At 48.0% G+C, this 26,456-nt stretch overlaps 1 protein-coding gene across 3 annotated transcripts in view; it reads right to left on the reverse strand.

The window, feature by feature from the left end:
• Gtf2ird2 (GTF2I repeat domain containing 2) overlaps nucleotides 1-26,456 on the reverse strand; it is a 44,891-nt gene that overhangs the window by 2,746 nt on the left and 15,689 nt on the right. For 2 of the 3 annotated variants that reach the window (XM_063271158.1, NM_001393697.1), the window contains exons 3-15: nucleotides 25,944-26,082; nucleotides 23,278-23,394; nucleotides 21,809-21,992; nucleotides 21,308-21,336; nucleotides 16,964-17,018; nucleotides 16,277-16,320; nucleotides 14,398-14,475; nucleotides 11,754-11,810; nucleotides 7,531-7,593; nucleotides 5,088-5,165; nucleotides 3,088-3,171; nucleotides 1,892-2,075; nucleotides 1,428-1,456 (exon numbers count right to left, since the gene is read on the reverse strand). In XM_063271158.1, coding sequence (XP_063127228.1) covers nucleotides 1,428-1,456; nucleotides 1,892-2,075; nucleotides 3,088-3,171; nucleotides 5,088-5,165; nucleotides 7,531-7,593; nucleotides 11,754-11,810; nucleotides 14,398-14,475; nucleotides 16,277-16,320; nucleotides 16,964-17,018; nucleotides 21,308-21,336; nucleotides 21,809-21,992; nucleotides 23,278-23,394; nucleotides 25,944-26,082 — 1,141 coding nt within the window. Of the gene's footprint in view, nucleotides 1-1,427; nucleotides 1,457-1,891; nucleotides 2,076-3,087; nucleotides 3,172-3,687; nucleotides 3,732-5,087; nucleotides 5,166-7,530; nucleotides 7,594-11,753; nucleotides 11,811-14,397; nucleotides 14,476-16,276; nucleotides 16,321-16,963; nucleotides 17,019-21,307; nucleotides 21,337-21,808; nucleotides 21,993-23,277; nucleotides 23,395-25,943; nucleotides 26,083-26,456 lie in introns of those variants that run through there. The other variant, XM_063271159.1, reaches the window with a different exon arrangement.

Below are 26,456 nucleotides of genomic sequence, written 5' to 3' on the forward strand. Positions count from 1 at the left end.
GGCTTGTTTACTCCTTCCTTCCTTCCTTCCTTACTTCCTTCCTTCCTTCCTTCCTTCCTCTCTCTCTCTTCCTTTCTTTCTTTGTTCTTTGTCTTTCTGTCTTTCTCTTCTTTCTCTCTCTCTCTCTCTCTCTCTCTCTCTCTCTCTCTCTCTCTCTCTTTCTTTCCTTCTTTCTTTCTTTCGAGACTGCCTTACTCTGTAGCTCAGACTGGCCCTGAACTTCTAGTGGGACTCTTGCCACAGTTTCCTCAGGGCCGGGATTACAGCTGTGTGCCACCTTGCCTAACTTCCAAGAGAGGTTTGAAATGTTAAAAAAGAGACCATGCGAAGGAACCATATGACTTACCAAAGCTGTAGATCTCCAAAGAGCCAGGGCACTCAGACCCCCACCCAACTCAGGTGAGTCGTGTGGTTAAGTGTGCACGTGTTGGCAGGGATTGAGTTTGGTTTTTTTTTTGAGGCAAGGCCTCACTCTGTAGACCAGGTTAGCCCACAACTCGTGCAATCCCTAATGCTGGGATTATAGACCTGAGCCAGCATACCTTGGTTCCGTGTGCTGGTGTTTGAAGCCACCATAAAAGTTAAGTGGAGGGGGTTGGGGACTTAGCTCAGTGGTAGAGCGCTTGCCTAGCAAGCGCAAGGCCCTGGGTTCGGTCCCCAGCTCCGGAAAAAAAAGTTAAGTGGAACAGTTCCTGATAGCACAACTATGGAAGTTCAAGACCTTCTTAAGAAGCTGTAGCTGGGAGCTGGAGGTATGATGGAGTGCTTGCACACGATGTATGAAGCCCTCCCCTACCATGAAGCCCCACCCCCCCACCCCGCTTTGATACCCAACGCCACATAAAACCAGGTCTGATACCATGAGTCTGTAACCTGGCCCTTGGGAGGCAGAAGCAAGACTCTTTCTGTGAGTGAGATGCCAGCCTGGCCTACGTAGTAAATTGTAGGCATGTGTCTGGGAGGGCAGGAGTGAGGAGGCACCGTGTCAAACACCAGACAGCTGGGTGTGGTAGCCTGTGCCTGTAATCCCAGCAAACAGGAAGCGGAGGCAGGTGGATGTCTGGGAGTTTCCAGGCCAGGCGGAGCTGCACATTGAGACCCAAGCCAATGATAAGAAAAACCAACCAAACAAAAGAGAACTAAAGTAAAAGGTAAATAGGGCTTGGGATGTAGGTCAAAGGTGGAGTCTAGCTCCTGTGAGACCTTCGGCTTCTTCTCCAGCCTTGGAACAAACCAAACCAAACCAAACCAAACCGAACCGAACCTAACCTAACCAAACCAAACCAAGCCAGCACATCTGAAAGGCCATGTGCTTTACTAGAAGGCTCCAGGCTGCAGGTGGGAGGACCCTGTGCTAAGTGCCCTCCAGGACACTCACTACACAAAGCACTGTGTCCTGCGACGTTCTTGCTTCTCTGAGTACTCACCATTACTGAGTTCAAGTCCAGGAAGTGGTCTGCGGGGAGACAGGGGAGGAAGAGGGGGAGCTTGTTTTTATTCGGCCCAGCTAGTTTTGTCTCCTCACTTCTGGTGGTGTCAACACAGTGCTAGGCAAACTGGGAAGTGAGGCTGAGGGGGGGAATCCCACAGTGGCCAGCGAGACGACTCGGTGGGCAAGGATGCTTGCTGCCAAACCCCAGACCCGAGTTCAATCTCTGGGGCCCACGGGGCGGAAGAACTGACTTCCACAGGCTGTCCTCACACAGGTGCCATGACAAGCCCCTCATAAATAATTATAATAAAATTAGTACAAGGACCACAGCTGCAGAAGTAGAAGAGAGCGGATGCCTTGCATCTTGACTCTAAGATGAAGGGCGGCCCCTCCCCACCCTGCCGGCCTCCTGTCACTAGGTAGCCGCCCATCTCCAGTGCTCACCCGGGACTCACTCACCTAATGACGGTGAACTTGATGAAATCTGCAGCATCCAGGATCCTCCTCATGGAGCTGATCTCCAGGTATCCGGGGGCTTTGAACACCACCCCCGGGGGCATGCCATCGATCACCACACAGCCGGGGTTGAAGGTGATTTTCCTGTAGGGGACCTTCACGGGGAAGTCCACTCCGATCGCCTCCCCTGGATGAGAGGTGGGGTGTAAACTGGTTGATTCCGTGCCTCACTTTTCCAAAGCCTTGCCCTATTGGTGGTGGTGGTGGTGGTGGTGGTGTTTTTGAGTCAGGGCCTACGGATCTGAATTCAAAGCGAGCCTCCTGCCTCAGCCTCTTAAATGCTTGGATCACATGCCAGGCTCTCCTTGCTTTGTCTTTGATGTCACGGTTTGAGCTGGACCTGGAGGCACACACCTGAAGTCTCTGGAACTTGAGTAGCGGAGAGTAGCCGAGAGGTAAGATCACTGGAGTCTAAGTGTTTGAAGTCAGCTGTCTGTGACGTGCTGTCTTCAAACCCAACAAGGACAGCGCTGAACCCGGTAACACAGGCCTAAAACCCACCTACTCGGGGCTAAAGCTGGAGGATCACAAGTTCAAGAACTGCCTACTCCACGGAGACTTTGGAACTACCTGAAATGGCACAGGCCTGAAATGCTGGCACTTTTTAAAGAAGATCTTGATTGAATTCAAGGCTAGTGTACGTTGTAGAGCCTCAGTCTGTCTCAAGAATAAATAAGTAGGGGTTGGGGATTTAGCTCAGTGGTAGAGCGCTTGCCTAGCAAACGCAAGGCCCTGGGTTCGGTCCCCAGCTCCGAAAAAAAGAAAAGAAAAGAAAAAAAAGAATAAATAAGTAAAAAGAAAAGTGATTTTGGCCAGAGATTATAACAGGACTAGAGTACTTTCAACATCTAGTATTTCAGAAAGGGGTGGAGTGGGTAAAGTTTATAAATCTGGAGGTGTGGGACTGGAGAGATGGCTCAGCAGTTAAGAGCCCTGGCTGCTCTTCCAGAGGACTGAGTCTGATCTCCAGCACCCACGTGGGGCACAACTGCCTGTAACTCCAGCTCCGAGGGATCTGACGCCCTCTTCTGGCCTCCAAGGGCACTGTCTTCACGTGTGCCTGCCCCTCCAACACACACGTAATGTCATAACAGATGCGTACGTTTTAGATGTGTGCCAACAGCAGAACAGAAGCTTACCAAACTTCCGGCTGAAGAGGTCGTTCACTTGTTCTCGCAGTTGCTTAATTTTCTCGAGGCCCGAGAGCCTCTCCTCCTCATTATCTACAAATAACCGGAAGACGAAGACCAGGCTCATTCAGCATTTCCCCTTCAAGACAGATATGAGCAGAAATGCCTCCTGGCAGTTTACCTGTCTTATCAGTTACCTGAGCACAGTAAGTAAGCATTTGGGAAATACACAAAATGGAAGCCGTTACAGATGATAATTTTGACAACCCCATAGAAGCATACCCCATAATGTTTAAAAACTTTTTTAAAAAAGATTTATTTATTTAATATGAGTATGCTGTAGCTGTCTTCAGACACACCAGAAGAGGGCATCGGATCCCATTACAGATGGTTGTGAGCCACCATGTGGTTGCTGGGATTTGAACTCAGGACCTGTGGAAGAGCAGTCAGTGCTCTCAATCGCTGAGCCATCTCTCCATCCTTACTTTAATTTTTTTTAACTTGTATTTATGTTTGTGCCACACATGTGCAAGCACCCACGGAGGTTAGAAGATACGGGATCCATAGAGCCTCAGGTGGTTGTGAGCGGGCATGGGATGGGAAGAGAACCTGGGTCCTGCAAGAGCAGTCAGTCCTCTCAGCCTTGATCCGTCCCCAGCCACCGCTCCTGTTCTTCCTGAGGAACGAGGTCAGTGCTGAGCACGACAAGGGTGTGTGTCTCCATCACTGCTCTCAACACTGTAACGCAAACCTCGGCCCGTCTAATATGACAAGAAATGAAGAAAAACGAGGCTAGGACCAGGAGGGAATATCTTTTAAGACTTTAAAAATTAATTTCTTATTAATATTTTTCTTTTTTTCTTTTTCTTTTCTTTCTTTCTCTTTTTTTTTTTTTTTTTTTTTTGGTTCTTTTTTTTCGGAGCTGGGGACCGAACCCAGGGCCTTGCGCTTGCTAGGCAAGCGCTCTGCCACTGAGCTAAATCCCCAGCCCCTGTTTTTTGATTTTTCAAGACAGGGTTGTCTCTGTGTAGCTCTGGCTGTACTGGAACTCGCTCTGTAGACCAGGGTGAGACCCACCTGCCTCTGCCATGAACCACTATGCCCCGGCTCTAATTAAAAACATTTTCGGGCTGGAGAGATGGCTCAGTGGTTAAGAGCACCCGACTGCTCTTCCAGAGGTCCTGAGTTCAAATCCCAGCAACCACGTGGTGGCTCACAACCATCTGTAAAGAGATCTGATGCCCTCTTCTGGTGTGTCTGAAGACAGCTACAGTGTACTTATATATAATAAATGAATAAATAAATAAAAAAAAACATTTTCTTAAAAGCCTGGTGTGCTTGCCCTATACCTCCCAGCACTCGGGAGGCAGAGGCAGGCAGATCTCTGTAGTTATAGGCCAGCCTGGTCTACAGAGTGAGTTCCAGGACAGCCAGGGACACATAGTGGGACCCTGTCTTAAAACTTAAATAAGGGTTGGGGATTTAGCTCAGTGGTAGGGCGCTTGCTTAGCGAGCACAAGGCCCTGGGTTCGGTCCCCAGCTCCGAAAAAAAAAAAAAAAAAAAAAGCACATGTTGCTCTTGCAGGGGATCTGGTTCCTTTTCCAGCACATGCATGATGGCTCACGGCCATTCTTACTCGCATCTGAACTCGATGGACACTAGGAACGTACATAGTGCACACCCATACACACAGACAAAACTCATACACGTGAAACAAAACAAATCTTGACAAATTAAAAATAAATACACCTGGGAGGTGGTGCAAGCCTTTCATCCCAGCACTGGGGAGGCAGGGGCAGGCCAGTCTCTGAGTTCAAGGCCAGCCTGGTCTACAGAGCCAGTTCCAGAGCAGTTTCAAGGACTCTAGTGCCCTCTTCTGGGCACTACACTCACTGCACTCACGTGGCAGACACTCAGATACGCACAAACACATAAAAAAGTGGAAACAATCTTTACAAAAAAGAAAAATGTCATTCAAACGATGAAGACAGCAAGCGGATGTCCCCACCTGGGACTGTCACCTGTATGATCTTAAGGTCCTCAACGCCTGCCGCAGAGTTTACAGTGCTGGACGGATTTGCGTTTCCTTGAGAGCAAAGAAAAGTGCAATGTTAGAGTGACCAGAAAATCAGCAAGTCTCCAAAAGATGCCCAAGCGTTACTTAACGAGAAGTGCAGACCTGGTACTGTCCCCCATCGCCCCCACCCCAGTACAGTGTGCGGTGCTGAAGGATGGCTGACCTTGAAGGTCAACTTGACTGGACATGTCGGTGAGTGTGTTCCAGAGTTTACACTGAGGAGGGAAGCCTCATCCTGATGTTGGGGCTCCACCCCATGTTCTGGGGGCCCAGACTGAAGAAAGCAGGCTGAGGACCAGCGTCCATCTGTCTGCTTCCTGGCTGTGGATGCAGTGTGAGCGGCTGTCTCCTGCTCTGGCTACCGTGCCTGCTACACCGCGAAAGACTGTCTCCCCTCAAACTGTGAGCCACAAGAGACGTTTCTCCTTTAAGTTGCTGGTTTTCTTAGGAAAAAAAATTACTTTTTTTTTTTTGGTTCTTTTTTTTCAGAGCTGGGGACCGAACCCAGGGCCTTGCGCTTCCTAGGCAAGCGCTCTACCACTGAGCTAAATCCCCAACCCCAAAAATTACTTTTTATTTCTGTGTATGAGTGTGTGTCTATGTTGGGATGTGCACATGTAAGCACACAGAGGCCAGAAGAAGGCTGGAGTTAGAGGCAGTTGTGAGCAACAGGATGTGGGAGCTGGGAACCCAACTCAGGTCCTCTGGAAGATCAAGAGTTCTCGATGGCTCAGCCATCTCTGCAGTCCCTTTGTTTTTGGGTTTTTTTTTTGTTTGTGTGTTTGTTTGTTTGTGTTTTCAAGATATGGTTTCTCTGTGTAGTCTTGGCTGTCCTAGAACCAGATCTGTAGACCAGGTTGGCCTTAAACTCATAGACCTTCCTGCCTCTGCCTCCCGAGTGCTGGAGTTCCAGGTGTGTGCCACCAATGTCTAGCCTGCAGTCCCATTAGTTCCGTACTTTTGTTGCAACATTTGTGACAGTTGCTAATGGCACAGCTGAACAGGATTGTCAAGGAGAGAGCGATCATCCCATTCTCTGATCCTCTGGGCACTCCACCTGCATTTATTTATACCAAACTGAAGAGCTTCAGTGAGCTGAAAAGCACTTCTCCTGAGGAAGCACTCATGACTACAGATACGTGACATTTGATTTGGCTCTTGAGTCGCCCTCCTTGGCAAGTCGACACTGACGGGTCAGGAGTTAATCTCTCTTCCTGTCTCAGCTGACTTGAAAGGATGTTAGCTTTCACTGCACTTGTGGGTCTTTTGGCTCATAGAGCATATTTTCTTAGTTTTTAGAGGCTCCGTGAAGCCTGCTTTTTTATCCCCCACTGCCGAAGGCGTCCTTTGACTGAGAGAACCTTGCTCTATCTGTGCACCAGCTTGGCAATGAGAGTTGGTTTGGAGAAAGCCCCGGACAAGCTACTTGTCCAGGGTCCTCCTCCACTGCGTCGTACAGGGCCTTCTGGGTATTAGGCTAGCCCATTTCTGCTCAATGAAGAACATGGTGACATCTTCAAACATGATTGTTGTGGCTCACCCAGTAAGGAAACAGCTGCCATCACTAAACCTTTTACTCTCACTGCAAAGGTAAAACTATCAGGACCCAGGGCTCCAAGTGGCCTCTCTGGTTTTTCATAAACAGAGGATGAGGACACCATACAGTGTCCCCCACTAACCAAACCCTCAAGCATTAATTCTAACTGTGGTTAAAGAGAGGGCTAATTATATTTGAGGACCAGTGAGATGGCTCAGTGGGTAAGGGTACAATTTTTGCAAAGCTGGTGGCCTGAGTTTGGTTCCCAGAACCCCTATCAAGGTGGAAAGAAGGAGAGATATGACTCCACAAAGATGTGCTCTGACTCCCACAGGCCATGAGGCATGGGCATCCGTCTTAGTTACTTTTCAGTTACTGTGATAAGACACCATTGCCAAGGCAACTGATAGAAGGAAGAGTTTGTTAGGCTTACGGTTTCAGAAGGTCAGAGTTCATGACTATCATGGTGGGAGGCAGGCGGGCATAGTGCTAGAGCAGTAGCTAAGAGTTCACATCTTGATCAATGAGCACAAGGCAGAGAGAGCTAACTAGAAATGGTGTGGACTTTTGAAACCCCCAAGCCCGCCCCCCAGTGACACATCGCCATCACCAAGGCCACACCTCCTAATCCTTCCCAAACAGTTCCATCAACTGGGGACCAAGTATTCACACATAAGAGCGGACGGCTCATTCTCGTTCAACACGTGCATGAATGTGAACACACACACACACTGGTTCCAATCACCGCCCTACAATAATCATTCCAGATTATGTAGTGAGAGCCACATGGAAAGCCACCCTGACCATGTGACAATCACAAGTGTTTTGGTGACTCACCTTCCATTTTCACCTCAGCCTCGGCGTCCTCATTGGTCTCTGAAGAGACCACTGGAGTAGACCCTTAAAAAGAAAACATCTAGGGTTGGGGATTTAGCTCAGTGGTAGAGCGCTTGCCTAGGAAGCGCAAGGCCCTGGGTTCAGTCCCCAGCTCCGAAAAAAAGAACCAAAAAAAAAAAAAAAAACCAATCTAAAATGACATTCATTATTAAGTAATCTCAGGTTTCAACAGGTTACTGTTCCCGGCTCCACTCTCTACCTCATGCTGGAGTTTTGTTTTGTTTTGAGGCAAGGACTCACTTTGTAGCCCGGGATGGCCTCATTTTAGAATTTCTCAGAAAGTTTATGTGTATGAGTGTTTGCTCACATTTGTATGTGTACTAGATGGTTGCAATTCACACAGAGGTCACGAAAAGATGCTGGATCTCCTAGAACTGGAGTTACAGTTATAAGCAGCTATGCTGGTGCTGGGAACTGAACCCGGGACCTCTGGAAGATCAGCAAGTGGTCATAACTCCTGAGCCATCTCCCTAGCCCTGGTCTTGAAATTTTACGCATGTTTTGTACATACTCAAAACACAGGGAATTTAATTCTGTAAGAGGCAATCATCAGGCACCAATGTATGGTTTCAGCCTGAGGGACTCAGCTCGGTTAGTCAAGCCAAGCATGTACAAACACCGTATTCCGTCCCTAGCAGGGCGTAAAGATCAGGAGCGGAGGTCATCCTGTCTACACAAGGAAGCCTGTGGCCAGCCTAGGCTGTGTCAGACCTTGTCTCCACAAAAGTAAACATGATTTCACACGGGATTCTCCTATAAGGAGTGAGGGGAGATAGGAATGTCCACATATTACCAAACGATTGAGAGCTGTTCACACTCGTGGACACTGAGCTCTCACACGATCACGGTGCTTCTTAAGTCTGTAGGCGACTACTGTGGGGTGGGGAGGGGCTGCTGGAGAGGTGACTCAGTTACTGTTTTGGTTTCTCTGTGTAGCCCTGGCTGTCCTGAGATGCCTTCTATGGACCAGGCTGGCCTTGAACTCACGTAGATCTGCCTATCCATGCCTCCTGAGTGTAGGGATTAAAGGCATGGGCCACCAGCTGCCTGGCCGAGATGATTTAGTTGTAAGTTTTTTTTTTGGGGGGGACCCTGGGGAGATGGTTCAGCAGTTAAGAGCACTGGCTGCTCTTCCAGAGGTCCTGAGTTCAAATCCCAGCAACCACATGGCGGCTTACAACCATCTATAAAGTAATCTGATGCCCTCTTCTGGCCTGCAGGTGTACATGCAGCTAGAGCACTCATACTCATGAAATAAACAATAATTAATTTAATAATTAAAAAAAAGAATGCTTTTTTTGTTTTTGGCTAAGACCAGAGTTCTTTCCTAATACCCATGTTGGGAGGCTCACAACTGACAGTCACTCCAACTCCAGGGGATCTGATACCTTTTCTACCCTCTGACTGTACCTGAACTCAGGAGCACAGACGCGCACATACAACCATTAGAAAGGAAATGCATCACTTAGCTGAGAAGTATACTCTCTGGGCAACAGTGAAATGACATCTCAAAGGAAAAAGTAAAATAGAAATGGAATTGCTATTCTCGTCTATGGTTTTGAATTCTAATTTTCATATATTTAAATCTCCTTAACCATGATTTGCATAAGGCTTTGTCATTTTCATCCACCTGTCCCTTTATAGTTTACCTGATACATCACAACTGACCTTGTAAACAACAGTTGATGGGTTCTGTTGTCTACTTTAGAGTTTCTGTATTGACTCCTAGCCTTAGAGCATCTTAGTAGAGGAGCTACAGTGATTTACTATGGCTGTGAGGCACACCTGTCTGATCCCTGTGACTTCTCTTGCAGACTTGCTGACTGCCAGATGCTTTCTCTTTTCAGGATAACTGTCTTCCAATGCTTTCCATACACTCACTGCCCTTAGGACATTTGGTTCTGATTTGTCTTCTCTGACCAGTATTGCTATAGCTTATTTAGCTGTCTTGTCATTTGTCTTTTGTCTTTTTGTCAGTACTATTTACATTGAAGCCTGATTCTTAAATGCATTGCTCTTATTTTTGTTTGTTTGAGACGGGGTAGCCTTGGCTGCTTTGTAGACCAGACTGGCTTTGAACACACAGACCCACTCACCACCTCCTCCAGGCACTCGGACTAAGGGCATACTACTGCCTGGTTCAAATGAACTACTGTTAAGGTACTTTGTTCATTTTGAACTAGTGCAGTAAGTTTTGCCCTGAGTGCATGCTTCTCGGCTCTCTATTTTTTTGAGGTGGCATCCCACTGTTGGCTTAACTCAGGCTTATTTAGATGGTCTGGACATGCTATTTTAACAGTGATTTTGTGTGTGTTATTAAGTGCTCAGGTAAGTAAATGGGTTCTTTTGTTTTGGTTTTCAAGACAGCCATTGCTGTCCTACAACTTGCTCTGAAGATCAGAACAAGTTGGCCTCAAACTCAAAGAGATCCTCCTGCCTCTGCCAGCTGAGATTAAAGGCAGTAAATGGTGCGCCTACAGTTTGGGTAGGCATCTTCTGCTCTTTTATCTCTGTGGCCTTTCTTCAGAAACTTAGCAGCTTTGCTCCCGGAGCTGGGTGGGTTCTTTTGTTTTTGTTTTTAGCTGGGGTGGTGGCAGCAGTGATGGGGGTGGCAGCAGTTGTTTAAGACAGCTTTACTGTGTAGCCCTGGCTGTCCTGGAGCTCACTGGAGCTCACTGTAGACCGGCTGTTCTGCCACTGCTTCCTAAGTGCTGGGGTTAAAGATGTGTGCACCACCCCCCAGCAGGAACAGAACTGTTACTCTATGGTTTTAGAGTTTACTTCCAGTGTAGATTGATGTTGACGTTTGTTGTAGCATATTTTGTCTGCTTACTGCTGCAGTAATTCAGATGTGAAAGTCTTAATAGAAGATATTTGACACCTGGCTTAGTAACTTATTTTGAGTTCAAGATACTTTGAGTTGCTCATCAGCTTGGTAGTGAAGATGCAGATAACCCAGCTGAGGAAAGATAATGGATTAACACAGTCTCTTTTGGTTAATTCCTTTCTTCCGAAAGTACCTTATTACAATTTATTTCTGAAGTCATCAGTTTTTAAAAGTGTCTTCTTTGAAGACACGACCCAGTAGTTATTTTCAAATGTGAAACACGGGCAGTAGTTTCTCCAATAAGATATCTCTTAGATGTGATATCCTAGAAAACTGAGTAATAAGTGACCCGAGACTTTAGTCTCACACATAATTAAAAAAATTTTATGCCCTTTGTGTCTTAGGAAAATCAAGTGCACTATTTTCAGTCTAGGAATCATAAATGCACATAGTCATTTGCTGTTGAATGTGTTAGAAAGCACTATCCTTAGAGCTGGTGAAATCTTATTCTGTGTGCATTAAAGACTATACTTTAAATTCCAAAAAAAAAAAAAAAAAAGAAAGGAAATGCATGTTTTAAAAAAGTGAATTACTAGGGTTAAAAAGAGAGAGAGAGAGAGATGTAGGTATGGTGGTTCACAATTCTAATCCCAGCTCTAAGGAAGCTAAGGCAGAGGGTTCTTCTAAAAGGAGAGGGCTGGGTGTGATTGTGCACACCTTTAATCTAGCACTTGGGAGGCAGAGGCGGAGGCAGGTGGATCTCTGTGAGTTTGATGCCAGTCAGAGCTATAGAGTGAGCCCCGGGCTGGCCGGGGCTACGGAGTGAGTCCCAGGCTGGCCAGGGCTATGGAGTGAGACCCTGCCTTAAAAACCAAACCAACCGGGGCTGGGGATTTAGCTCAGTGGTAGAGCGCTTACCTAGGAAGCGCTAAGGCCCTGGGTTCGGTCCCCAGCTCCGGAAAAAAAAAAGAACCAAAAAAAAAAAAAAACCAAACCAACCAACCAACAACTAAAACAAAATGGGAAGAAAGGCCAGATGTGGGCTGTCACACCCTCCTCCCACATGTGGAGGCAGACAGGAGGCTCCAAGTCTGAGGCCAGCAGCTACACCATGGGCTCCAACCTGGCTACCCGCATCCTCTGTCAGCAAACAAAAGGGCCTAGTGTGGTAAGGCCATGGTGGGCAGCGCCCGGGTTGGGGTTCCCACTCACTGCACTAACGGATCAGGAATGCAAAGCACACAGCCCCTAATGCTGCTTCCTAAGACAGATGTGCCAGGAGGCCGCCTTCTTTATTTCCCCGTGATTAAGGGGAGGAGACACTTCACTTTCTAACCTGCAGACGGTAGCTCCATTTCGATGACTTCACTGCTGGCAGAAGGATGCTGGCTTCCTGAAAGGAGAACAAGCAGTTAGGGCTCAGCACCAAACACGACGCACAGAGGTCACTGGGCTGTCGACATGGCTCAGCAGGTAAAGGTGCTTGCAGCTAAGCCTGACGACCTGAGTTTGATTCCCGGGAGCCATGTTATGGAAGGAGCGAACAGAGTCCCAAAACTGTCCTCTGGTCTCTGCACGAGCACCACGGCATTCCCTCCTTTCTCCACCAATATGTAAATTAAAAACATAAGAAAGCATTTAGAGTAAGACAAAGAAGCCACGGAATGCAATGGAAGCATTTTAAGGACTGGGTAGAGCGCTTAGCTCATGTGCAGGAAGTCCTGGGTCCCACACCTCCAGCGCCACGAAAAACTGGGAGTGGTGCCCACCTACAACCCCAACCCCAGCACTCAGGAGGTGGAGGCAGGAGGATCAAGAGTTCACGATCATCTTCTCGGACACAGTAAGCTTGGGGCCAGTCTGGGCTACATAGGTCCCTGTCTCAAAAAAAAAAAAAGAAATAAATAAAAAGGAGGAGTTACAGAAGCACGGGTGACCCCAGATCAGTGGCACCACTACAAAGTCCTTTCTGTTTTCTATCTTTAAAAAATTGCTTTTAGCAGGGCTGTGGCCTCCAGTACTAAGGAGGCAGGTGCAGGAAGATCTTCCTAAGTTCAAAGCCAGCCTGGTCTACAGAGTGAGTTCTAGGACAGCCAGGGCATGCAGAGAAACCCTGTCTCAAAAAAAAAAAAAAAACAAAACAAAACAAAAAAAAAAAAGAAAAATTATTTACGATTATGTGTATGCGAATGTGTGTGGGTGCATGCCACAGTGCATATGCGAAGGTCAGAAGTCAGTGGTAGAAGTTGGCTCTTTCCTTAGAATATGTGGGTGCTGGGGATGTTTGGGGGCAGGCACTTTACCCACTGATCCTCTTGGAACTGCTGTATTTTTGTCATCGTTGTTGTTATAGAAAAAACATATATCTTGGAATTATCTTAATTATTTTTTTAAAGATTTTTTTTATTATTTATTATATATAAGTACACTGTAGCTGTCTTCAGACACACCAGAAAAGGGCATCGGATCTCATTACAGGTGGTTGTGAGCCACCATGTGGTTGCTGGGATTTGAACTCAGGACCTCTGGAAGAGCAGTCAATGCTCTTAACCGCTGAGCCATCTCTCCAGCCCCCTGTTTTATCTTAATTATTAATAGGAAACATTTTGGGCAGAGGGCAGGGAAGAACACAGGCATACTGGCTACGTCATGACATCACACTTCATTGTTCAGTATTTCCCAGGATGGTAGGTGATGTGCTCAGCTACCACAACAGTGTTAGTGATAGGGATATGGACCAGTTTCACAAGGAAGCCAGTGGATTCTGTTACAGCAATCCCACTGCTGTGGCCACGGCTATCTTCTAGGTTTACTCATTACTTTGTTTAATGTATGTACTGGCTACTTTTATGTCAACCTGACGCAAGCCAGAGTCACCAGAGAGGAAGGAGTCTCAGTTTAAGAAATACCTCCATGTGGCTGGAGAGATGGCTCAGTGGCTAAGAGCACTGATTGCTCTTCCAGAGGTCCTGAGTTCAATTCCCAGCAACCTATGGTGGCTCACAACCATCTGTAATGGGATCCAATGCCCTCTTCTGGTATGTCTGAAGACAGCAATAGTGTGCTCATATACATAAAATAAATAAATAAATAAATAAATAAATAAATAAATAAATAAACAAACAAATAAATAAATCTTTAAAAGAAAATGGCCCCCAAGACTCATTGGGAGTCATTATTGGAGGTGTGGCCTTGTTGGAGTGGGTGTGTCATGGGGGGCAAGGAGGTTTCAGAAGCTCAAAGGTGTCCCAGTGTCACTTTTGATTCGTGCTGCCTGTGGATCTGTTCGTATCTCTCCAGTATATTTACCTGTGTAACGCCATGCTTCCTGCCATGACAATAATGGACTAATAAAACTCTGAACTGTTAGCCAGCCTCAACTGAATGCTTTCCTTTATAAGAGTTGCCAGGGCCACCATGTCTTTTCGCAGCAAAAGAACACTGACCAAGACAGAAGTCAGCGATGACCTTGAACTTGAGATTCTTCTGCCTGTACTGTCTGAGCGCTGGGACTATGGGTGTGCCCCACAAACGCCCCACTGTATTTAAGATGAATTCCATCCATCATGGACTTTGGAAGGCAGCTTGCTAGTCTAGGTCAGCACACATACCCTGGGTTTGTGTGGTGCGTGTGGTCTATTCACACACGTGTGTGGGTGCAGGTGTCTGTGTGCATGTGTATGTGCTGGAGGAGGAATATCCGGTGTCCTGCTCCAACACTCTCCACCTTATCCAGCCCCTGGAGACAGGAGCTAGGTCAGCAAGCCCCAGATCCTCCTGTCTCGGGTCCCACCAGTGCTGACCCGTGACCACAGCAAGCTTTTTCTGTGCGTGCTGGGACCTGAACTCAGGCCCTCGTGTTTGCTCGGCAAGTGCTGTTCCCCATTGAGCCATCCTCCTGCCCCCTTTGCTCCTCTGTGTCAGCCCCTGGATGAGTGATGATTACCACTCCGCTCGTAAAGGAACTGGAAACACATTACCTTGTGCATTACACGGACTGAAATTAGGATCTTCAGACTCTGTCTTGATTAGCACGGCCGCTGCCATTGGCGAAGTGCCTGTGAGGGCAACAGAGACCACAGTTAGGGGGCAGGTAAGTGCAGCCAACCGACTGGACATCTCGTTTGGTGGGAATGGTGGCACACGCCCGTCATCCCAGCACGCAGGAGGTAGGGACAGAAACAGAACAATCAACTGTTCAAGATCCTCTTTGGAAGCGGGGTGTGATGGAGGATAGTCCCAGCATGTCAGAGATTGAGGCAAGTGGATCTCTGTGAGTTCAAGGCCAGCCTCATCTGCATGGCAAGTCCCAGGTCCACAAGTACTGAGTCTTAAAAATAAACCCCTCTTTGGCTAACAGTAAACTGGAGGCCAGTCTGCAGGGGCATGCTGTCAGTGACCTAAAGATTTCCCTCCATCTCTCAAAGGTCCCACTACCTCCCAGTGCATCTTGGGAAACACTGTTAACAATGGCCCTGTGGGGGTCTCCAGAGTGAGAGCTCTGGAGAAGCATAGCCAAGAGGAAAAAAATGAGTCATCTATCTCAGCTGAGCAGAACTGGCCTGTGGGGTGTGCATCTCAAGTCCCAACATGGCAGCTTTCAACCCTCAACTCCTTCCTGGTCAACACTAGTGACAGGTGCTTCTCCAGTCTCCGCTGTCACTGGCTTGTATCTTGGACGGCCAGAGGATTTAAAAGCCAAATATCCTAGAGGTATATGCGGGATATGGACAGGTGGCTAAGAGGATGTGTTATGCTGTCATGGAGACTAAGTTCTTGTTCCAGGACACTCGAAGGCCAGGTGTCCCCTATAACTGTAATCCCAACTCCAAATGGAACAGAGACAGGAGGACTGCTGGATCTTACAGGCTTCCAGTCTAGAGCAGGAAACATGAGTTTCAGGTTTAGGGAGAGACCCTGCGTCCAGGAATGGCTGGAGTGACAGAGGAAGTCACCCGCTATCTTTTTTTTTTTTTTTGGTTCTTTTTTTTCGGAGCTGGGGACCGAACCCAGGGTCTTGCGCTTGCTGGGCAAGTGCTCTACCACTGAGCTAAACCCCCAACCCCAGTCACCCGCTATCTTATTCTGCCTCAGCACACACAGAGGTATGCACGCCTGCGTATGCACACACGATGGACATACAAAGACTGTATGTGGTGGCTCACACATGTGATCATATACACACACATAGCTGGATGCCTTTTTATGCATATATATGTCAGAAGAGAGGCACTATGCATGGGTATGGGGAAACTGGACCTCCGGAAGCGCAGCCAGTAACTCTCACACTGAACCATCCCTCCAGCCCTATAATCTCACATTTTAAATCTGTGCTATTTAGCCGAACTCTGCCTTGGGGGAAAAAAAATCTGACAAATTTCAAAACTGAAGATGCTTTTGGAGTCAAACTTTATTTATTTAAATTTTTCTTTTGGATTTATTTCATTTTCAAGTGGCCCCCTGACCCCCTGGAACTGGAGTTACACAGGGTGGGCTGGGAACCAATGTGGGTGCTGGGAACCAAACCTCTTTCCTGCCCCTTGCTCATTTACTTTTCTGTGTGTGGTGTATGCATGTGTACACACACGCCATGGAGGGCGGTGTGTGGGGGGCGGAGGGCAGCTCGTGGGAGTTGGTTCTCTTCTTCCAGGATGTAGATCCTGGGGCTTGAACTCAGGTCATTAGGCCAGTGTCTTTACCTGCTGAGCCGGGAGCAAGCATTTCAGATAAGCAGTACTCACCCAGTATTCTACAAATCTGATCCTAGTTACAGCTAAATGATTAGTAGTCATTTCTATAAGAGCGTCAGTCAGATGACAGACTGCTAAATATTCCATTGTCAAACATCAGTGTACCTACCGGAATCTTCCATGGGTTCAGTTTTCACACTGACGGGACCGTAGCTGCAACGAGAAGAGAACCAGGTCAAGAATTAGGGTGGAGCCAGGCATGATGGCGCACGGTTACTATCCCAGCACTTGGGAGGCAGAGGCAGGTGGATCTCCGAGTTCGAGGCCAGGTCTACAGAGTGAGTTCCAGGACAGACAGGGCTACACGGAGAAACCCAGTGTCAAAAAAACAAAAACCATTCAATCAATCAATCAATCAATCAATTGGGTCAGGAACTTTTTATGTGCCGGGTGTTTTGCTGCATGTAGGCATGCATACCGTGTGTGTGTGTGTGACTGGTGCCTATGGAGGTTAGAGAGGTGTCAGGTCCCCTAATACTCAGTAGCAGGTAGATGTAAAAACTGCCTGCCATGGGTGCTGGGAGTCATACTGGAATCTTCTGGAAGAGCAGCAACGAATCTTAAGTGCTGAGCCATTTCTCTAACCTCCTTAGCCATCCCCCTTCCTTCTTTCTTTTTGACGCAAGGTCTCATGTGGGCTGTCTCTCACCGTATAGCCAAGGATGGCCTTGAACTCCTGATCCTCTTGTCTCCCTCCTCCACCCTGAGATTCCAAGGCTGTCACTCATGATTCCTGGTCTATACTATTCATACTACGCCTTTATGAATTCCCGATTTATTTATTACTTCTTTTTACCTGTCATTTGGTGGCGCTGCCGGCCTCTCGGCATCTGTCACCGTCCCAAGACCACCTGTGCAAGAACAAAAAGGAACACGCTAGTCTCTTTCAGCCCCCAAATGGGACTCACATGCAAGGACACATCCTTTGAAAACAGAGGAAAAAGAATTCTCAACTCAAGGCCACCACAGACATGCTAGCTGGGGAGGAGGCTGGTCAAAACCATCTCTGCTTATTACAGCAGCTGATGGGCCACCCCGGAAGTGGGCAGGCAGTGCCTGGAGTGTAGGTGAGGACCCCAGCCTGGCTGCTCACCAGCTGGGTCACCTGAGAGTCACTAAAGTGTGCTTCTTCATGGAAACAGTGAGGGCTGGTGAGTAGCTGGCCCTCCCTCCACATCCAAGGGCTCCCAACCCCCAGGCTAAGGAGACTGTGGAACAAACAAACAAACAAATGCACGCCTGCTGTCCTGGATATGCAGAGGCTTTCTGTGTCATTATTCTGTAAACAATGTGACATTACCTTTCCGGTTTTGTTTTGTTGTGGTTTTGTCTTTTAAGGCTGGCCTGAAATACCCTGGATAGCTGAGGGGGACAGTCAATTCCTGATCCTCCTGCCTGCTCTACCTCCAAAGTAGTACAGGAGTTCCTCCTCCTCCTCCTCCTCCTCTTCTTCTTCTTCCTCCTCCTCCTCTTCTTCTTCCTCCTCTTCCTCCTCCTCCTCCTCTTCCTCCTCCTCCCCCTCCTCCTCCCCCTCCTCCTCCCCCTCCTCCTCACCCTCCTCTTCCTCCTCCTCCTTCTCCTTCAAGACAGGGTTTCTCTGTGTAGCCCTGGCTATCCTGGAACTCACTCTGTAGACCAGGCTGACCTCAAACTCAGAAAGTCCCCCTGCCTCTGCCTCCTGAGTGCTGGGGTTAAAGGTGTGCGCCACCACTGGTGGGCCCTTTATTTTTTTTTTTTTTAAGATGTATTCATTTATTATATATAAGTACACTGTAGCTGTCTTCAGATACACCAGAAGAGGGCATCAGATCTCATTACAGATGCTTGCGAGCCACCCTGTGGTTGCTGGGAATTGAACTCAGGACCTCTGGAAGAGCAGTCAGTGCTCTTAACCACTGAGCCATCTCTCCAGCCCCAGGGCCCTTTATTTTTAAAACTTATTTCTTTATTTGGATTATGACTTTTTCTTTTCCTAGCTTATTATTTTTAAGTTGTATTTTTGGTGCTGAGGATTGGACCGGGGGCAGGGCCTTGCATAAACCAGGCAAGTCCTCTCCCAAACTAATCGAGTGCTGTCCCGCTCTGTCCCCTCAGCCCTTTTGCTTGTTTGCAATGTTATCTCAGTATGTAGCTTAGGCTGGCCTGGAACTCATTCTATGGCCCAGGCAGGCCTCAAACCTGTTACTCTCCTGCCTCGGCCTCCCCAGCACTGGAATGAGAGCCTTTGACCACCATGCTGGCCAGTCTCACACTTACCACTCTTGCCTGTCACCGGCTATTCAAAGTGGGCCAGATTGGATAAAGGCGTACAGATGGGGCTCAGGCCTCACTTGAAACTGCTCTCCTGGGGCTGGAGAGATGGCTCAGTGGTTAAGAGCACTGACTGCTCTTCCAGAGGTCCTGAGTTCAATTCCCAGCAACCACATGGTGGCTCACAACCATCTGTAATGGGATCTGATGCCCTCTTCTGGTGTGTCTGAAGACAGCTACAGTGTACTTATATATAATACATAAATAAATCAATCTCTAAAAAAAAGAAAATAGGGGTTATTCTGGGATGACAGTCATCTGGTCATCTGACACTCGACCATCAAAGTATAGATTTTTCTTTGGACTTTTAAAACTGCTTGTTTTTTTAAACTTTTTATGTATATGTGCCAGTGCTCAAATGTATGTATCTCATGGATGCCTGGTGCCCCTGAAAGCCAGAAGCAGGCATGGATCCCACTGAACTGGAATAGGAGGCAGCTGTGAACTGCTGTATGGGTGCTGGGAACTGAGCCCTGGTCTCCTGCAAGAGTTATAACTGCTGGAGCGTCTCTCCAGCCCTTTCATTGGATTTTTTTTTTTTGAGACAAGGTTTTGCTAGGTAGCCCAGGCTGGTCTTGAACTTTCAACCTTCCTGCCTCAACCTCTCAAAAGCTGGGATGACAGTGTGACACTGTACTTCTCTAACAGAAGCCAGAGGACAAGGACCTCACAAAGACCCCCACAAACGGGCCTGAGGGGGATCATACTGGCTTAGATACACAGCAAACTCTGTAAGTCCTTCCTCTACCTGTGCTGTCTATCATGGCATCCCCTTTATTCTGCTGTGTTGTTGTTGATTTTTTGACTTTCTTTTTTTTTTTTTTTTTTTTTTTTGGTTCTTTTTTTTTTTTTTTTCGGAGCTGGGGACCGAACCCAGGGCCTTGCGCTTCCTAGGTAAGCGCTCTACCACTGAGCTAAATCCCCAGCCCTTGACTTTCTTTTAAAAGCAGGGTCTCTCTGTATATCTTTGGCTGTCCTGGAACTCACTCTGTAGACCAGGCTGGCCTTGAACTCAGAGATTCACCTGCTTCACCTTCCCAAGTGCTGAGATTAAAGGCGTGTGCCGCCACCTTCAGACAACATGCTTTGTAAACTGCTAGAGGAACAGAGCTCCAACTACATTTATAAAATAATAATTTAAGAAAATAAGAGGTAGACGTGGGTAGATTTCTTCTTTTCTCTTCTTTTTCTTATTTTATTTTTTTAGATTTATTTATTTTTTAATTTATATGAGTACACTGTATCTGTCTTCAGACACACCAGAAGAGGGCATCAGATCTCATTACAGATGGTTGTGAGCCACCGTGTGGTTGCTGGGAATTGAACTCAGGAGCTCTGGAAGAGCAGTCAGTGTTCTTAACCGCTGAGCCACCTCTCTAGCCCCTTTCTTTTCTCTTCTTTATTTCTTTCTTTTCGACAGGACCTTACAGTGTAGCTCCGGCTGGTCTAGGATTTACTAGATGGACCAGCCTAGCTTTGAACTCACAGAGTCACCCCTGCCTCTGACTCTGAGTGCTGGGATGAAAGACACTCGACTTGTTACTATGCCCAATCATAAGTGGATGGGTTTTCAGATGCTTCTGGCAGAGATATCTGAGGGGGTTGTGGGGGGGGGGGGACACAGGGATATCTCCATTGCTGTGAATCAAAGGGACAGAAGACATCTGGGTTCCCACAAGTCTGTCACACAGCTCTGTTATCTCAAGAGAACCAGCCTGAAGAGACCAGCTTATTCTGTCTACTTAGCCTTCCATCCTTTGAGGGCGGGGCCTGGATATGCAGTCTAAGCTGATCTTGACCTTGCTATGTGGTTCAGGCTGGCCTTACCTCCTGAACCTCTTGCCTCTGTATCCCCAGGGCTGGTTCTACCACAGTGGGCCACCACCCCAGTGAGTCTCTGTTTATCCTGAGGGCCATATGGCTGTAGAGCTTTCTAAACCAGCTCTTCTAGCCCCATGCCAGCTTTGGGGATGACTCTGACATCCCACGAGCACCACCATTTTCCTGGCTTTTTCCTAAGCAGAATTATTCCTTATCCTCATTCTGAGTTTCCGAGACACAGGAATGAATGCTAGAGCCCTCAAAGCCAGAAACCCCTTTGCAGGGCTGGTACTCACAGGCGCCATTTGACTCCCTACATCCACACATGCCTCTGGAGGATCAGGTGGCTGTCACTACAGAATCTCCCCAGCCTGGGCTGTGAAGTCTCTGACTGCTATCTCTTCCTGTTTAGGACCTTTGCATAGCCCTTTAGTGTCACAGTACCATAGGTGTTTGTTCCCTCCCCTCCTCCTTTGTGGTGTTGATGAGAGAACCCAGGGTCCCATGCAATGATATACAAGCATTCTTCCATGGAGGCAGGCCCAGAGCCCATCACTGAAAGATTCTAGGCAGGAGCTCTACCATTGAGCCACACCCTCAGCCCCTCACTGGGGGATTCTAGGCAGGTGCTCTACCACTAAGCCACGCCTCCAGCCCCTCACTGGGGGATTCTAGGCAGGGGCTCTACCACTGGATAATGGACAATTTCTCTCCCACTGAGCCACGTGTCTAGAACCTCACTAATGGATCTAAGCAGGCACTCTATCACTTAGCTGTGCTCTGAACCACTTACTGGGGGATTCTAGGCAGATGCTGTACTACTGACCACACACCCTCAGCCCCTCAAGTGGGCAATCCTATAGGTAAGAGATCTACTATCAAGCCACCCCCCCCCCCCAGCTCAGTGCGGTGAAATGGAGGAGTGTATTAAAGCATGCATCGTCATCGTGACAGAAGAAAGGCTTTGGTGCTTCTGGGCAGCCATGGAGGATCAGAACCCGCTACTTACCCAGCTGGCTCTCTGCACCTAGGAAAGGTCTGCAAGACAAACCAACACCATTACCCAACACGAACACAAGCAGAACAGTCACACACAGTGAACGACACTTTTACTTTCTTGCATAGAACCCAGGGCCTGGTGCATGCGGGTGAGTGGTCTACTTCAGCCACCTCAGCTGTGGCCCCAGATGTGGTAATTCCTTTCTTTCTCTCTCTCTCTCTCTCTCTCTCTCTCTCTCTCTCTCTCTCTCTCTCTTCTCTCTCTCTCTCCCTCCCTCCCTCTCCCTCTCCCTCTCCCTCTCCCTCTCCCTCTCTCTCTTTCTCTCTAAGACAAGGTTTTGGTACATATCCCAGGCTGTCCTTGAACTCACTATAACTTGGGCTTGCCTCAAACTTTCAGTGATTCTCCTGCCTCAGACTCCCCATACTGGGATTGCAGGCTTGTGTGGCCACACTTGGCTCAAGCCAGCTCATCTCCAAAGGAACTGCCACAGGCCGTGGAGCAGATTACCTCTTTACGACGAAAGAGATTCCGGCTCTGTTCTCCAGGATCCACTTCAGGGTGGCAAGGCTGTAATTGTCAGGGTGCTGGAAGACCAGGCCTTCCGGGAGGCCCTGAACCACCACGGCTGCCTCATCCTGAAGCATCTGCTCGTAAGGAACAGGGACCATGGCTGTCGTCCCCAGTGCTTTACCTAGAGTAGGAGGCAAGAGACGGTGACACTCAGAACTCTCCTGCAGCCAGCTCCATCTAGGGTAACAGACACGGGGACATGGAGCTTGAACATACATGAAGAGCACAAAGTATGCTCTCTCTCCACTTCCTGAGTGTGGCGGCCATGAGACCAGCCAGCTTCCTGCTCCTGGCCCCACCCCTTCTTGGCCCATGGCTGTGTCTCCCCTGCCACGATGGCTCTTGTGATGGCTGACACTGACCACCAATGACTGCATCTGGAATCAACTCTTCCCCAAGTGGCTGCACATGGCTGTGTAGGATCTTCCTGACTGGATCACTGAGGCGAGATGAAGACCTGGCCTAAATCTGAGCCACAGTTTCAGGTGGCGGCCCACAGGAAAGGGCAGGGGTAAGGAAGCTTTTGCATGGCGCCTGCTTGCATTCGCTTGCACTGCCAAGTTCATCTCTCCTGCAGCTGGGGCACTCCTTCACTCATACCAGAACTTACTTCTCTAGGGTTCCAAAGGAGCCTGAAGATTAGCTAAGACATCCAGCCCTGTGGGCTGCACAACTACCTGATCCTTGACCTTTCTGTCAGGAGACAGTCATGTTGGATTAGCTGGGTCACAGTCTGTAAGCCACAGTCATACACACAGACACACAGATACACAGACACAGACACACACAGACACACAGACACAGAGAGATAATGTATGTATATCCATTATATATAGTATCTATACTATATATATGTATATATACATACACACATATCCAGCACACACAGACACAGAAGTGTGTGAGCATTGTGACCTGACTTCAGTTGATCTCCTGAACTTCTTACAAATTGTTCTGTGACTTCCATGTGTACTGTAAGCACATGTACACCACACACACACACACACACACACACACACACATACACACACACATACATACATACATGCCATATACCGTATCACACACACATACATGCACATGGGCACGCACACATACATCACATCTCATACACACATACCACATACTACATCATATACTACATACACACATCATATCATAAACATATACCACATACCATGTCACACTCATGCACATACACAGTCATACACAAGCACATATATATGTACACCACACATACACACACACCACATGCCATATCACACATACACACATGCACATGGGCACATACATACATACATACATACATACATTACATCTCATACACATATACCACATACTACATCACACACCACACACACACACTCTCACACACGTGGGGGTGCCTGTGCTCCACAGGGACTCACGGTAACAAAGGCAGAAATGGTCCTGCACCGCTCTTCTGAGCAGCTGGGCTTCTCCAGGGCAGGCTGCCCCGTTTTCCAGACACAGTGGCTTTTCTTCAGGCAGCCCTTCCCCCTGGCCTGCAAACACAGGATGAGCATGGGTCAGAGCGAGCATTCTTTCTGCCCCTCCCCCATCTGTATTTCTCGTACGGAGAGGAAAAGGAGGGGAAAGGGGGACAATCACAAACCAACGCTTTATATAAAGAAATAAAGAAGGCATTTTTGGGGGTTGGGGATTTAGCTCAGTGGTAGAGCGCTTGCCTAGCAAGCGCAAGGCCCTGGGTTCGGTCCCCAGCTCTGGAAAAAAGAAAAGAAAAAAAAAAAAAAAAAGAAAAGAAAAAGGCATTTTTGTTTGTCTGTCTTGAGGGTGGAAGCGGGGGCTTCACACATGCTAGGTAACCACTCTACTGACTGAGCCGTATCCCTCAGCCCCCAAAACAGAGGCCTGCTGTTTGTTTGAAGATTTACTTTTATGTGCACATGTGTGTCTGTGTGTCTGTATGTCACACTCATTGTGTGTGTGGTGCCCTTGGAGGCCGGAGAGGACATCAGATCGCTTAGTGCTGGAGTTACCTGCAGTACTTAGCTACCTCATGTGGGTGCTAGAGCTAAACTTGGGTCCTCTGTAGGCACAGGAAGCCCCTAACCACAGGCCATCTCTCCAGCCCTGAGAGAACAGCAGGATTAAATGAACAGGGTCGAGCATGGTGATCCCCCTGAAAGAAAGCTACAGCTACCCACGTGCCAGGGTGAGCACTCACACTTGTGACCCCAGTGCTTGGGAGGCAGGCGGAGCTCTGTGAGTTCGAGACCAGCCTGGTCTGGAGAGTGAGATCCAGGACAGCCAGGGCTACACAGAGAAACCCTGTCCCCCAAAACAAACAACAATACAAACTCCCAAAACAACCAACCAAACAAAAAATCTTTAAGGAAAAAGTGCCACGAGTGTCAGGAATATTGAAGCCTTGGTCCCCGTGGTGGCCCTGATCTGTGACATTGGGAAAAGCTGCGAATGGGGTCTTGTTGGGGGAAGCAGGTCACTGGATGGCCTCTGAAGGTGACACTGGCTCCCGTTCTATTCTCGACTCTCTGCTGGCTGTACAGTCTGACTCAAGCAGACCTTCCTCCCCTTCCATCTGCTCCTGCCTCACCGCAGGCCGTGAGCAGTGCGCAGGCCCAGTGAGACCAGGACGCGGAACAGGCCTTTAAGATTTATTCTTTTTAACTGTGTGTACGCATGGGTTTGTGCACATGCGCGGTACGCACACGGACATCTATGAAGTGAGTGCCCATGAAGGCCAGGGGTGTTAGATCTCCCTGGAGCTAGGCCCACAGGTGGCCCTGAGTCTCCCCACATCCCCAAGTGTTGTCGTCTCCCCAGAACTCAAAACAAACTCTTCCTCCCTTAAGTAGTTAACATTAGGTGCCAGTAATGAAACTCATATAATAGTTCAATGTAGGGACCAGGGCATGGAGAGTTAACAGCCCAAAGTGCTCTCCCAGATGGCTGGGCTCTAGTCCTGAACACCCGATTCATGCAGCTCTGAACTGCCTGTACGTCCAGCCCCAGGGGACCTGATTCTTCTTCTGGACTCTGGGCATCTGCACTCACATGTACTCACTCTCTCTCTCTCTCTCTCTTTCTCTCTCTCTCTCTCTCTCTCTCTCTCTCTCTCTCTCTCACACACACACACACACACACACACACACACACACACACACACAAATCAAAATGAAAGTAAATCTTCCTTTAAAAAAATATCAACAGGGCTGGAGAGATGGCTCAGCAGTTCAGAGCACTGGCTGCTCTTCCAGAGGTCCTGAGTTCAAATCCCAGCAACCACATGGTGGCTCCCATCCATCTGTAATGGATCTAATGCCTTCTTCTGGTGTGTCTAAAGACAGCTACAGTGTACTCATATACATAAATTAAATCTTTGTAAAAACAAATCAATAAATGCAATGCACATGATGTTAGAATGAACAATAAAAAATCAATATGATAGGAGCTGGGGATTTAGCTCAGTGGTAGAGCACTTGCCTAGCAAGCACAAGGCCCTCGGTTCGGTCCCCAGCTCCGAAAAAAAGAAAAGAAAAAAAAAATCAATATGATTAGGTCGGGCATGGTAGTGCATGTTTTTAAGCCCAGCACTCAAGAGGCAGGGGCAGGAAGATCTCTGTGAGCTTAAGGCCAAACTGGTCTACACAGTAAATCTCAGGCCCTCTAGATCTACATAGTGAGACCCTGTCTCAAAAAATAATTATAGAATGAAATATGAGAATAAAAGTGGGGATACAGTTTAGATTTATTTATTTATTTTGTATATGAGTACACTGTCACTGTCTTCAGACACAACAGAAGAGGGCATCAGATCCCATTACAGATGGTTGTGAGCCACCATGTGGTTGCTGGGATTTGAACTCAGGACCTCTGGAAGAGCAGTTGGTGCTTCTAACTACTGAGCCATCTCTCCAGCCCCCAGGGATACAGTTTAGAGATAGAGTATTTGCCTAGCATGTGTGAGGAGCTAAATTCAAGCCCTGATATAAAAACCAACCAACCAGACAGACAGACAGACAGACAGCATCAGACAGGACAATGACAGGGTACAACCCTGGCCACCTACAGTGCTGTGCAAAATCTTTCTGGAGATCCTGTCTGGCATTGACAAAGGCACAGCCTCGCTCCGTCCCCACCACGTACACGTCCGTCTCATATACAGCGATGCAGGCCACCTCAGCCTTGGACTTGGCCAGCTCTTTACACTGAAACGGAAATGCAAAACAAGGGTGGGTTCTACACATGCAGGCCTAGAGTTGGTTAGGTCGGCTTAGGAGCCCTACTGGAGGGAAAGAAGGAAAACTCAAGGACAAGAAAGAAGTCATGACTGTGATCCCCGTGCTCTGGAGGGGGAGGCAGGGGGATCAAAGCCTCTGCTATGTAGCACATGCAAGGTCATCGTGGGTTGGACGAGAATCTGTCTTTAAAAAACTAGGCAAAAAATGGGGGACAACTACTACTAAGAGACTTTATCTCCGACCCCCAAACTAGTCACCCACTCTCCCTTATGCATCCTCCATATTTTTATTTTATTATTGTGAGTGATATCAGATGGTGTGTCTGTGTGTGCGTGTGTGCA

The sequence above is a fragment of the Rattus norvegicus genome, chromosome 12 (genome assembly GCF_036323735.1).
Source record: "Rattus norvegicus strain BN/NHsdMcwi chromosome 12, GRCr8, whole genome shotgun sequence".
Lineage (NCBI taxonomy): Eukaryota > Metazoa > Chordata > Mammalia > Rodentia > Muridae > Rattus > Rattus norvegicus.